The sequence below is a fragment of the Sarcophilus harrisii genome, chromosome 4 (genome assembly GCF_902635505.1).
Source record: "Sarcophilus harrisii chromosome 4, mSarHar1.11, whole genome shotgun sequence".
Lineage (NCBI taxonomy): Eukaryota > Metazoa > Chordata > Mammalia > Dasyuromorphia > Dasyuridae > Sarcophilus > Sarcophilus harrisii.
The window spans coordinates 451,513,183-451,527,436 of NC_045429.1; the positions used below are offsets into that span (position 1 = coordinate 451,513,183).

A 14,254-nucleotide genomic window follows, 5' to 3' on the forward strand; every position below is an offset into this window, starting at 1 on the left:
AGAGCTGTACTCTCTCTTTGAATCCATAAGGCCTTCCTCACAGTAGTTCAATCAATAAATAAAACATTTATTTAGTATCGACTATATAAGAGGCACTATGCTAAGTAATGGGGAGGGGGAGACACACACACACACGGCTAAAGTTGCTCCCTGACCTCAAGGAGCTGACAGTCTAGTGGGGGAGACTAGAAGTAAATAAATGTCTAAACCAGCTCTAAACAGGAGAAAAAGGAAGCCATTATCAGAGAGAAGGCACACTGGACTGAAAGTCAGAAGCCCCAAGAGACTCCAGTGTAGACGCTTAACAATGACAAGGAGGAAAATGCAGGGAGAACTCGCTCAAGAGTCCTTTGAGAACGGTTGGCTGGCACCTTGGAGTTTTTAAGACATGGAGAAAAGAAGGAAGAGAGGAAAAATATAAACGAGAGGGGCGTTTGTGAGATGGCAGAGGACGAGCACAGCTCTGAAGAAATCCAAGTTTGGAATGCCAAGGGCAATGGGGAGGTACCAGGATGCCATGGAAAGAGCTGACTCTGGGTCATGAGTTCAAGTCCTGGGTGACTGGGAAAAGCCCCGTCTTCTCCCTTAATGAAAAAGGAAGCTAGACCTTCCTTTTCTAAATCCTTCAGAAAAAGCCTTGGAAGGGTATGGAGGGAAGCTGTCAGGAGGCAGAGTGAAGTAGGACTGTTCCAATGTCCCTAATGGGAGGAGAGGAAAAAGAAGAGGGAGAAGAGGGGAGTCAGAGGTGGAAAAAGAGAAAGAGAAGAAAGGAGGGGAGAAAAGGGAAAGGACAGGGAGAGGGGAAATGGGAGGAAGGGTAAGAAAGAGGGGAAATGGAAGTGGGAGAGGAAGAGAGAGAAGGGGGAAAGGAAAAGAAGGAAGGGGAAAGGGAGAGAGGGAAAGAGAAGAGAAGAGGGGAGAGAGGAGAGGGAGGAGAGGTTAAATAAGGAAAGGGATAAGGGGTTGAGGAGAAGGAAAAGGGGGAGATGGGAAGGGAGAGACAGGAAGAGGGGGAAGAAAAAAGATAATGGAAGAAAGGAGGAAGGCAGAGGGAAAGGAGGAGTTAGTCCCAACTGCCTCAGATCTCTACCATGAGTTCCTTGCTTGCTACAATGAAAGCCAATTTTTTTGGTTTGGGGTTTTTTTTTGGGGGGGGGATGGAGGGGGCGCTAGGCAGTTGACAACACCTTTCCAGTTCAGACGATATCTTCTCAGCCCACAACAGAAGAGAAATGAGAAGGAAGGAATACTGGTTTCCAATGTAGCCTCTGACCTTAGGCAAAGTACTTCAGCTTCCTGAACCTCCTCTTCCTCATCTGTAAAACTGGGGGGAGGGGTTCAGTTCCATGGTCTCCAAGACCCTTACAGCTCTAGATCTATAAGCCAAAAATGGCTTCTGAATTTTCTTCTTGATCTCAACCTAGGAGTCTAAGCTCTTGTGTTGCTTCTATTGTCTCTGCTAAGAAGAATGATCATCAGAAGGGTTAAAAGAATAAAAATAATTATCAGGGAATTGAAGCACAAGAAAAACAAGGAGACAGAAAGCACAGCCCCCCCCCCCAGCTGCATCTGATGCATTAAATCACTAAGGCAGATGAATTACATGGCAAGGGATTGAAAGAAGGGGAGGGGGGGAGGTAATTGATGAGTCATCATCTGTGATCCTGGGACAATTATGGACAATGGAGGAGGGGAGAGGCAGGACTTGGAGAAGGCTAAATGTTGTCCCCCCTTTTCAAAAACAAAAGAAGAGGCTGGGAATTATGACTTTGATTCCTGGCAAAAGCCCAGACATATTAAAGGGATGGTTCCTGATTCTTTAAAAAGGGAAGCGATGATCACCAGGACCCAGCTCGACTTCATCCTAAACAAAGAGGCAGACAATCAAATGTCCTTTTCGGACAGGGTTACTGAACGAGCAGAGCAGAGAAATGCTAGGAACATAATTTGCCAACTTTCAGCACCTTCGCAAAGTTTCTCAGACTGTGCTGGCCACACAACAGTGAAAAAGAAGGGCCAGAGAGGAGTGGCCCCAAAGACTGACCACTGACGCATTTCTTCACCTTAAAGGGCATGTAATACACTCAGAAAACTGTCCTTAGTCCTATACAATTGATCATTTTATCATTAACTTGGACAAAGCTTGTCGATTATATGAAGCTTGTAGGTTAGGCAACAGTCGGAATCCAGAAAAATCTCAGTGAATTAGAGAAATGAACCAAATTGTATATGATTTAAGTTAATAAAGCTGTTATTATTTGGATGGAGCTGCTATTGTAGGAATAATTATGCCTGGAGCGTCATTTCCCTAAAGCAGAGAAGATCCAGGCTCCACAAGGCATTAGCGAAGTGGACCAAAGATAAACGTGTGTTCTTGTACTCTTCCTGTAGGAATATCCGTGTGTTCAGTATATTATTCACTAGGCCTTTGGAAAATCCATTAATAGAGCTAAAGTCTTTCTCCACGCGGATTCAAAACATCCATCTTACTAGAAAATGAGGGAGCCGTGAATGGTTCAATGGTTCGAGCGAACACGCCCAACGGGATCCAGCGCCATGGCAGCAGAAGCGAATGCTGGTTTGGCAGGACAGGAAGCCATCCAGAATGAGATGAGCTTCCCAGGACCCCGGGCCCCAGCCCAGACAGACCAGAGCTGGAGAACAGTGGGGGGGGGGGGGGGGGGGGGGGGGGGGGGGGAGTGGCCAAGTTTCTGTAAGGCTGTTTGTTGACAGGCTAGGACATGTCCAGTGGCAGGTGGCCTTCCCCACCTTAAAAGGGCCGCACTTGATATGACAAAACGAAGGGTTACTTAAAACCTGTAGGGGATGGGGCAACAACAAATCCCTGGCTCCCAGAAACAAGCTGTTAGGCATAAAAGAATTAGGATTGCCTAGGAAGCCAAAGACCTCCTGAGTATTATCATTAGGTAATCAATCCAAGGTCAGCTGGGTTTTTCAAGGCAAGAATTAGGCTCATTTTTTAGGAGCAGCTGAGCCCAATTAGATTGTGATGGTCCTAACAGCTGCCTGAGACATTATTATTCTAATTCCTTGTAATCTTTTTTTTCTTCTATTATGCAGTTCAGTTTCCAAGGTAAGACATCTGTTTCTCTGGGAATGGGTATTTTTCACCTGGGAGTCAATTTCTGTTTAGCAAGCATGAAAGCTGAAGAAGGAAAATGTATTCAAAGGCATGAAGATGTCATCTTTCAGTTTACAGATTAATTATGGGCTCGTGGAGCCTTTCCCAGCTCTCTGCCTTTCCTGCTGTACAGTTTTAGCATCCCCGATGATTCCGACCTCCCAGGGGTGGAACGGCCCGGCCAAGAGCTAACCGCCATCCCTCGGACGTTGGGATTAATGAATTCCAGTCCACTAGGAAAAGCTCTGGATCTAGATGGGGAGGGAGGCTTTTGCAATGGAGCTCGGATAGAAGGTGAATGCCAGGGGAAAGTCCATCCCACGACCAGGCAGCCAGGTGGGTGCCTTCTACATTTACTGCCTTCACCCAGGTCTGAACCAGCCTGGAACTCAGAAAAAGGTGCAGAAGTTGAGTTATATATACCATGCCAGTGAGTCACTGAGGCAGCCAGGGGCTGGGCTCCAAAGCTCAGAGCTAGCTGGGGGCCTAGGGATGGATCTAAATCCTCTCTGATAATCCTGGGGGTTCTGGCTGGTGGAAACCAGAACCTCAAAGTGGGAGTCTAGTGTAGTAACAGCCCTAGTAGAAAAAAGGGGAACCGACATTGAGGGGAGGGAAATGAAATCAATATGATTTAAATGAGATGAATAGAGAAGCCAGAAGATAAAACCTATAGTTTAATAGTTCTGATAACAGATTTTAATGAAACTTTATGAAAAACAGAATGACTACTTAGTCACTTAACCCTTTCTAGGCCTCAGTTTCCCCTCCTGAAAAATAATTAGATGATTACTGGATTAGACAAGACTGAAGTTCCTTCCAGCCCTCTCTATGGTCCATATTGAAGGATTAGAGATGAAGAGAATGAATTATTTCCCACAACTGGAATTAAACCCCTTTTCCCATCTATCTCTTAGAATCCTAAGTTTCCTTTGGGTACCATGGAAAAGCTCATCCTGATCCTTTCTGCTACTAACACCTTTGCCCAAGGAGCCTTATATATATTCCTATACAAGGTGTCCCCCCAATTGAACTACAAACTCCTTGAGGGCAGAAACTGCTGGTGCTCATTCATCTTCATATCCCCAGTGGCTAGGATACAGTAAGCATTTAATAAATGTTTGGTGGATTAATTGTATATAGCAATGTGAAATAAATGAATCTGTTGTCATACATGTACGTGGGGAGTAGGATCTGTTGTCATACATGTACGTGGGGGAGTAGAATCTGTTGTCATACATGTACGTGGGAGAGTAGAATCTGTTGTTACATGTACATGGGAGAGTAGAATCTGTTGTCATACATGTACGTGGGGAGTAGAATCTGTTGTCATACATGTACGTGGGAGAGTAGGATCTGTTGTCATACATGTACGAAGGAGAGTAGAATCTGTTGTCAAAGATGTACGTGGAAGAGTATCAGAGAAGAGGGAGAACATTTCTACTTAAGAGCATCTCTTCCTAAGTCATTGTCTCCTGTCTTGAAAAGTCACTCAACCTCTCTCCAATTCAACCTGTTTCATGGCCTGGAAAATGAGATTAATAATAATAAAATGGTGATAACAATAGCACTTGCCTCTCCAGAGTGGTTTTGAGAATCAAATGGATATGTGGATATGTCACATATCATATAATATATGTACCTGTGCATTTATATCACATAATATATGTGCACATGTGCATATATATACTTCTAATATGGACATATAGAACAAACACAGGTCATAACAGGGGTGTATAATATATGACCATATGTGCATTTTTATTGACCATTTGCATTTTTATTAATATACAATATGTCCATGTGTATTTATAATAGTGGTTTATCATATAAAATATGTGCATATATTCACAAAGTGATATGAGATGTGCACATATATTCATCATGTTAGTATAGTACATAATATGCATTATGTATTTGTGATGTGACCATATGTATTCACAACATGGAATTATCATAAAATATGTGTGTATTCATAATGTAGATTCATACATTATGTGTGATTCATAATACACATGTGTTCATGATATATCTCACATAATATATGCATGTGTGAGATTATAACGTAGCTATATCATGTAGCAATAAATACACATGTGTATTTATAATATGTCATCATTGCTATATTTATAATATGAATCTATCATATAATATGTCCCCATCCTCAATCTAATTGGGGAGACAATGCAAGATATATACAAGATAAAGTAGGATTCAGGTAGAGCATTAGAATTGAGAGGAGTTGAGGAAGGTTTCCTGGAGAAAGCAGGATTTTCTTTTAAGACTTAAAAGAAGCGAGATGTGGGGTGCCAGCCAGAGCAGAATAGGAGCAGCATTGTAGAGGGGGGGACCAGCCAGAGAGGATGTCCTGAACCCAGAGATGGAGGGCCTTCCTTGCAGAATAGCTGAGGAACCAGCAACCCCGTGTACAAGAGCACTTGTTTGGGGGTAAGGTGCAAGGAGACCAGAAAGATAGGAAGGAGGGGGCTATAATGCAGAATAGAATATGAACTTTAAAAAGTAAATCACCATTTCACACTGAATCCTCTTTTCTGTTCAATGGAAAGTTCTTACTGATGGTTGTTAATAAAATACAGAATTTTTGCAAAATGGACAAACTGCTAATTAGGCAATGGAGTCCTGACTGCCGGTGACAGAGTAAAACTTTGATGCTGAATATAATAAGGGATGGAGATAGGGACTGAGCTTGTGATTTTTGCTGGAGGAGGACATGCCTTCTCCTAATGGACAGCCCTTTCTCATCGATTTCTAGTCTTAGAATTTGTCTGGAGCACAACGGCAGACTCAAATAACAATGAGGGCCACAAACCCTAGGTGAGGCTCTCTGCCGGGGACATACTGACTTAGAAAACCACAAATTAACCTCATCTAGGTCCTACTGTATTTGTGTTTATGTTGTTAAACATTTCCCAATTACATGTGTATCCAGTTCCTGTCCACTCTCCCAGCTGCTGATGGGAAATTTCTGACCAAGAGAGCAGAATGGCCAGACCCCACATCCTCCTGCCTCCGGTTCAGCCTTTAAGGTTGGCTAACCTCCCATCATTGCTCCCTGGGACCCAAGGGTTTCAGAACCTGTTCTGGTTTTCACTCACCCTTCTTGGACAGCAGCAGCTGCTTGCGATCCCACTCATCTTCTTTGGCCAGGACAGCCTTGCGGAGCCGGAGGCCCATGTACTCTAGGAACTTTTTACGCACCACCAGCGTTTCTCGCTCGGACTGTGTCAACGAGTGCAGAGGAGTGTGGGCTATCCGCCTATCCTGCAGTGCACAGAATTCATTACTCTACAGTAATTAGCATCCCCAGATCAAAAGCAGTGAGAAACAGAGCATCCAGGGGCTGAACCTGCACCATTCTAAATCCAGATAAGGAGTCCAAGACCCCACATCTTTGCCAGATCGCCTGGGAAATATTTAATCTCTTACCCTGAGTTTTCTGAAAGAAAAGGATGGAAGGACAGCAAAGGGAGACTAAGTGGGCCGTACCTAGTACACTTTTCCTGAAGGGTGGGCTGCTTGGATACAAAGGGATACCTGGTAGAATTTGAAGTAGGCATAATCCACGGCAGTTCCCACGGCTGATTTATCTCCTTGGACCAGCTTAATTGGAATCAGGATATCAGCCCCAAATTGCATGAGTCTGTCAACCTGCAAAGGACAAGGTCTTCATCAACCAAAGCAAGAGCCTGTAGACAATAAGGAAACCATTTTGCCCCTTTCTTTTCTGAGGTGAGAACTATGAGTGTGGAGACTGCATAAATGGAGTGGTTTTCACATGTCGATTAGTTTTGTGAACTATTCATCTCCCATCCCTGTTTTTGATTTTTCGTTCTAATTGATGGCCCTTTAAGGAATAAGGGAGGGATACTTTGGGAAATATAGAGGATGTAAAAATAAAAGATCATCGACTGAAAATTTAACCAACGATAATAATAATGAAGCCACTTGGAGTTCTTGAAATTATCATTGAAAGTAAATAAGGCAAAAGAATAAACATGGGATGGGTTGGCCACCAACAGAAGATGGGACCAGGACAAATAACGTCACAGAGTTTGCTTCTCTGGTTAATGTTTACCAGAATAAAAAGCTACCAGTGTAGAAACTAGGACATCTGGACACATTTATTACTGTTTGTCCCTTTGTGAAAAGCCTAGCTCCAGATGTGGAAGGGACATCAAAGGCCATCTTGTCCTCGCTTGATAGGAGAAGCTAGCATCTGCCCAACGCTTTGAGGCTTGCAAAGACTTTGTTCTTCACTCATCTCATATTATCTCGTCTTATGCTCACAATAATCCAGTGAGCCGGGTGCTATTCTATAAATGGGAAACCTAAGGCTAAAAGAGATGGACCCATCTTTACCTAAAGTCACACAGCTAAAAAGTGACTGAGGGAGGACCTGAAATCAGCTCTCCCCAACCCCAAATCTCCCATCCTATCCCCATCTGCCTCTGGCTACCTACTAACAGATAAGGAATTGAAGTCAGATGTCTCAGTGTCACATAGGTCAAAGCATCAGAGACAGAATCCAAACCCAAGCCCTCTGACTCCAGAAGCAAGGTTCCTTCTCATCCCAAAAAACCACAGGGAAGCTGAGCTCTGCACTGGTTAACACCAAAGACATGATGGGTCCTTACAGTCCTGAGGTGTCCCCATAATCAAGGCAGTTGTTCTTGGATGTAGAGAACTCCCAGGAAGCTAGAAACTTTGTAACTGGGACGTTCCCCTCCTCCTAAGATTAATCAAGGGTTCCATGACTGGGATGTTCCCCTCCTTCCAAGATTAATCAACGGTTCCATGACTGGAACGTTCCCTTCCTCCTAAGATTAATCAAGGGTATATTTAAACTTGAAATCCTGGAAAAACATAAGGTCCTGGCACAATTACTGGGGCACTGGGAAGTTTAAAAAAGATTGAGTCCCTAGAAACTAACATGCTTCAGAGAGTTAGATCATAGAAAACGGAAACCAGGGTTGGTCACAGAACAATGCTTTTCATAATAACATATGGTTTTAAGATATAGAAGCAACATGATTTCTCTCAATAAACAGCTCTGTTGAATTATCAGCAACCTCGTCTCCTTATTTTTAACCGCCGCTAGCCCATTTGTGCCATGCTGGCCACAACATCTGGACAACAATCATTATTTCCTTTGGCTGTATACCTTTTAATTATCATGAATTTACTCTTGACTGGAAAGGCTGTTACCTGAAGAAATATTTAAATGCATTATAGGAAAAATGGAAATATGTAATGATGAAAATGTTTGGGCATTTAAGCCCAGAGACCATAAAGCAGCCAAGTTTCTGTTCAGCATCTCAAAAACAGTTACAGGCTTCTCAAACAATAAATGAGGCTAGGAGACATGGTGCAGACAAAGCTGGCCCCAAGTCCATTCTGACACATCCTTGTTCTATGACTCAGGACAAGTCACTTTACCTCTCAATGTCCCAGAAAACTCTAAGACTATCTAAGTTGCAGTTGGAGTGCTCATCTACTTGGGTAGGGGGAGTTTCTTCACTGAGCATTCCCAACACAATAAAATCACAGGGCCAGGCCAAAAAAAAATACCTAAACTAGAACGTGAGCCTGGCACATAGTGGGTATTACCTACTATGTGCCAGACACTTAAGAGAAGCTACCTCAAATGTTCATAAGAACATTTGTGTCCAACCTGTGGCAGAGCACTGGGAGCTTGTATTGGTCTGATGAGCCACAGTAACTTGACTCTAAAGTGATGTCATTTGGATCCTCTTCAAGTACAAAGGAACAAAACCAACTGAGTAGGTGCTAAGAAAAGGCTCATTGGCTTGGCTCATTTGTGTCCTTTTTTCCATGCTCAGAGCTTCGCACAAAGTAGGTGCTTAAAATTTTTATTGTTATATCTTGTTTGTATATCATTTCATTGTATGGCCCTCATCTCCAATCCCCTTCTAGAAATAACAGAGACTTTAGGGACATCTTGTATAATGTCGGATGATTTCAATATATTTCATTCTTTCTGAACTGCTTTTCCCTCTATATAAGAAATGGCTTTCTGGGAGCAGGGAAGGGTGAGAAATACAAGAAGTTAGCTGTAGCTCTGTCTCTTCCTCAGGGTCAAGTTTGGTTATTGTGATTTCAAATCATCCTTTATTATTTTTACAATTGCTAGGATTGTTGTTGTTATTTCATGCCTCAGCTCCGTGTGTGTGCCAGTTTGCTCTTCTGTTGTCAGACGGGCTGCCCCCCCCGCCCCCACCATCCCTCGGAGACAGTCGCATTTAATGTGATTTTTGATGGAATAGTCTTCCTTACATTTTTTTTAAAGAGCATAAAAATGACAGGAAAGACAAACAAATTCATCTCCTTTCACAATTTCATCATGGAAAAAATAAGGAGCTGACAGAGATCCCAACATGGAACCCAGAACAGATAAAAATGAAGAATTACTTTAATTGCCACAAGAAATCGCTATAGAATGAAAATGAGTTTTCACATGTCATAAATCAGGCCCCCACCAAAGACACAGCCGCACAAAGAGCTTACCAAAGCGATTTTGCCATCCAGGGATCTTTTTTGCTCAAATGCTAGGTTGGCCACGGCACAGAGAGCGCTGCCTACCCCTTTCGTTAAGGCTAGATTTGGATCTGCTCCCCGGAGGAGGAGTTCATGCACCGCCTGCAAAAACCGCAAACACTGAATACACTGGGCACAGTCAATCAAGTGAAACAAATGACTTTAGGGACAGTAAAAATAACAGAAATTTATTGTCGCTCAGTTTTCTTGGACTCTCCCATTTGGAGTTTTCTTGGCAAAGGTCAACAGAAGTGGTTTGTCATTTCCTCCTCCATCTCATCTGGCAGATGAGGAAACTGAGGCAATCAGGGTTAAGTGACTTTTCACACAAGTAGTAAGTGACTAAGGCAAAATTTGAACTTGCTGACTCCAGACCTGGTGCTCTAGTCACTACAGCACCACCTAGTTGCCCCTTTTACATTCTATTTATAACTCTTTTCTTCTTTTTTTTTTCTTTTCTTTTCCTTTTCTTTCTTTCTTTCTTTCTTTTCTTTTTTTTTTTTTTTTTTGCCAAGGCAATTGGGGTTAAGTGACTTGCCCAGGGTCACTCAGCCAGGAAGTGTTAAGTGTCTGAGACCAGATTTGAACTCAAGTCATCCTGACTTCAGAGCTAGTACTCTATCCACTGCACCAACTAGCTGCCCCCCCAACACACACACACACACACTTTTATATTCTAACTAAAACTTCCTATCACAAACACAGATCAAAAATCTAAAAATTTATTCTAACATATTTTACATTTGCTTATAATAATGGATTGAACCATTCCCCAACTGATCAATAGCTACTTTGTTTCCAAGTCTTTGCTACCGTAAAAAGAAGTGCTCTAAATATTTTGGTGTATAGGGAACCTTTCTTTTTATTGACGACCACATCGGAGTCATATAAGCCTAACAGACAGCTCTCTCCGAGGCTCAAAGTGAATGGACATTTTAGCTTCTTCTTTAGCATAATTTCTAACTACTTTCCAGAAAGTTTGGTCCCATTTACTCCATCAAAAGTATATTAGGCTAATGTGACAGGAAAAGATAATGATAAATGTTAGAGGGGATGTGGGAAAACTGGGACACTAATACATTGCTGGTGGAGTTGTGAACTGATCCAACCATTCTGGAGAGCAATTTGGAATTATGTCCAAAGGGCTATCAAATTGTGTAACACCCTTTGATTTACCCAGCAGTGTCTCTACTGGGCCCGTATCCCAGAGAGATCATAAAGGAGGGAAAGGGATCCACATGTGCAAAAATGCTTATAGCAGCCCTTTTCATAGTGGCCAGGAACTGAAAACTGAATGGATGCCCATCAGCTGGGGAATAGCTGCGTAAGTTATGGTGTATGAATGTTATGGAATATTATTGTTCTATAAGAAATGATCAGCAGGATGATTTCAGAGAGGCTAGAGAGACTTACATGAACTGAGGCTAAGGGAAATGAGTAGAACCCAGAGAACATTGTACACAGCAACAAGATTATGTGATGATCAACTGGAATGGGTATGGTTCTTTTCTTTTTTTATTTTTTTATTATAGCTTTTTAATATACAAAACATATACCTGGGTAATTTTTCAACAATGATCCTTGCAAAGACTTCTATTCCAACTTTTCCCCTCCTTCCCTCCACCCCCTCCCCTAGATGGCAGGTAGTCCCATACAGGACATAGTTCTTTCCAACAGCGAGGGGATTCAGGCCACTTCTGAGATGGAGAGAGCCATCTGTGTCCAGAAAGAGGACTATGGGACTGAATATGGAACATAAGTCTTTTCAATTTTTTTTGTTGTTTGTTTGCTTGTTTTTTTTCTTTCTCCTTTTTTTCATTTTTGATCTGATTTTTCTTGTGTAGCATGATAAATGTGGAAATATGTGTGAAAGAATTGCACATGTTTAACATATATTGAATTATTTGCCATCTAGGGGAGGGAGAAGAGGAAGAAGGGAGAAAATTTTGGAATACAAGGTTTTGCAAGGGTGAATGTTGAAAACCATCTTTGTATGTATTTGTAAAATAAGTTATTTTTAAAAAGTATATCAGTTGCTCATCCCTCTAATACTGTTTCCATTTTTGTCAGTATCAAACACATTAATCTAAATAAACATTTTATTGAAGTGTATCATACTGAGATATTATTTAGCATCAAGTCAATGTAGTTAAGGGAGATCCTACGATCTCCTGGGAAGAGTGTTGGACGTGGAAGCAGAGAACTTGGTTAGGATCCCAGTTACCAGTACAGCCATTTCATTTCTCTGGGCTTTGTCTTCCTCATCTGTAAACTAAAGGGGGAGGGGAGGGGAGGAGAGGGGAGAGGTACAGCTTCTTTAGAAGATCCCTCGCAGCTCTAAATCTATGCTATGGTAGGAATTTTTTTGTTATTTTAACATTTAGTACTTCTAATATCTTTATAGTAAACATCCACTAAACTTCACTATTCCAGGACCACTTTCTCCAACAATCTTCTGTTGCGACTGTTGTTGTTCAGTTGTGTATTAACTCTCTGAGACCCCATTTGGGGTTTTCTTGGCCAAGATATTAGTGTGATTTGCCCTTTTCTCCTCCAGTTCATTTGACAATTGAGGAAACTGAGGCAAAATGGGTGAATTGACTTGCCCAGGGTCACACAGCTAGTGTCTGAGGCCAGAATTGAACTCAAGAAGATGAGTCTTCCTGACTCCAGATCTAATATTCTCTCCACTTAGCTGCCCATTTATTTATTCGCCTCCAAAACTCCACTTGTCCCATATGACATAAAGTTAGCCAAAATCTTTACTCCTGAGAACCACCGGTTGTCTGTTTCTGCTACCAAGGACAGTCACTGTATCTAGCATCCTAGTCAAAGGCCTTAATTCCCCTTCTTTAGCTTCCTTATCACTCAAAAGGCCAAGGAAACAGTGACAGCAATAAGAATTAATTAATCATTTGGACTTCTTTCTAAGCAACAAAGAAGAACAGATTGGCTGAGTAGAAATGAGCAGGGCATCTTGGAATACAGAATAGCCCAGGAAAAGAAAGCTTATCTCATGAAGAAAAGAACCTTAGACTTTAGGAAAGCACAGTCCAAAGGTTCAGAGAAAATCAAGTCAGCCTGCAAGCATTGAATACTTCTTATGTGCCAAGCACTGTGATAGGAGGAAGGGAGGGAGGGAGGGAGAGAAGGAAGGAAAGGAGGGAAGGAGGGAGGCAGGAAGGGAATGGAGGAAGGAAGGAAGGAAAGAAGGAAAGAAGGAAGGAAGGAAGGAAGGAAGGAAGGAAGGAAGGAAGGAAGGAAGGAAGGAAGGAAGGAAGGAAGGAAGGAAGGAAGGAAGGAAGATTAGGTGTATAGGGAGGAAGAGAAGATATGTAAGAAGGGAGGGAGGGAGGGAAGGTATATAGAGAGGGAAGGAAAGGAAGGTGGAAAGAAAGAGAGAAGGGAGGGAAGAAAGGAAGGGAGGAAAGAGGAAGGAAAGAAGGGAGAAAGGAGGAAGAAGGGAAGGAAAGGAGAAAAGAGGACAGAAGAGGAGAGGGGAAGGGAGGAAAGGGAAGAGGAAGGGAAGAGAGGGAAGGGGAAGGGAAGAGGAGAGGGGAAGGAAAGAGAAAGAAAAGGATGGGAGGGAGGGAAGAAGAGAAAAGAGGAAGGAGGGGAAAAGGGAGGAAAGGAGGGAGCATTAAGCATCTACTGTATGCTGGACACTGTGCTAATAAGTAGCACTTTACAAATAACTCACTTGAACCATGAGATATTTGTAAAGGGCTCATCACCTAGCATATAGTAGGTGCTTTTCCTTCCTATCTTTTTTAATATTTGCTACAAGACTAGCTCATTGAGTATGGGAAAGGGAAGGATATAAGCAAATATTTAAAATATATAAAAATGTTCTCAGTAAAATAAGATTTTAAAAGAAGAAGTGAATAGATCTATCTGGCTACTATTACTTTAAAGACAATAACATCTTTTGTTTGGGATCTAATGAACAAACAAATAAATAAAAGCTATCATTTATATGGTGCTTGAAGGTTTACAAAGTTAAAACAAAAAAACATTTTATTTCATTAAAAAAAGAAATTGCTCTGTTGGGAAAAATCCAACGGACATGGCAGACTTCTGGCCCCTGAAAAATTAATGTACATCCCCAGAAAACATCTGTGATAAAAAAAAAAGATACCATGTAAACACAGAGTCAGTGCAGGGCTGAGAAATGGTACCATTCTTGGAAGAAGGGCATGAGTAAGAAAGAGGGAAGGGCCTTTGGCAAAATCACCTGCTGGAAGGTCGGGTGGGACATTAGCAGGCTGCACTGGCTCTGGTGTCAGAGACACCAGCTTCCAATCCGATTTCTGTCACTCACTGCTTATCCTTGAGCAAGTCATTTCAACTGTCTGGCCTCAGTTTCCCCATCTGCAAAACTGGGAGGATTGACCTCAGTAGTCTCTGAGGTCCTTTCCAACTTTAGATCCCCAATGCAGGCAGAGTTAAGACCCACTTTCCAGGAATTCCCAACCTGCACAACACACCCAGCTCCTTCTGGGGAGACCATCCAACCCCAAAAAGCATCTGGATATT

General features: G+C 42.3%; 1 protein-coding gene across 2 annotated transcripts in view; it reads right to left on the bottom strand.

The window, feature by feature from the left end:
- The window catches only part of ANKMY1 (ankyrin repeat and MYND domain containing 1), a 114,128-nt gene that overhangs the window by 36,816 nt on the left and 63,058 nt on the right, over positions 1–14,254 (bottom strand). For both annotated transcript variants that reach the window (XM_031968009.1, XM_031968008.1), the window contains exons 13-15: positions 9,689–9,820; positions 6,698–6,811; positions 6,259–6,424 (exon numbers count right to left, since the gene is read on the bottom strand). In XM_031968009.1, coding sequence (XP_031823869.1) covers positions 6,259–6,424; positions 6,698–6,811; positions 9,689–9,820 — 412 coding nt within the window. The remainder of the gene's footprint in view (positions 1–6,258; positions 6,425–6,697; positions 6,812–9,688; positions 9,821–14,254) is intronic.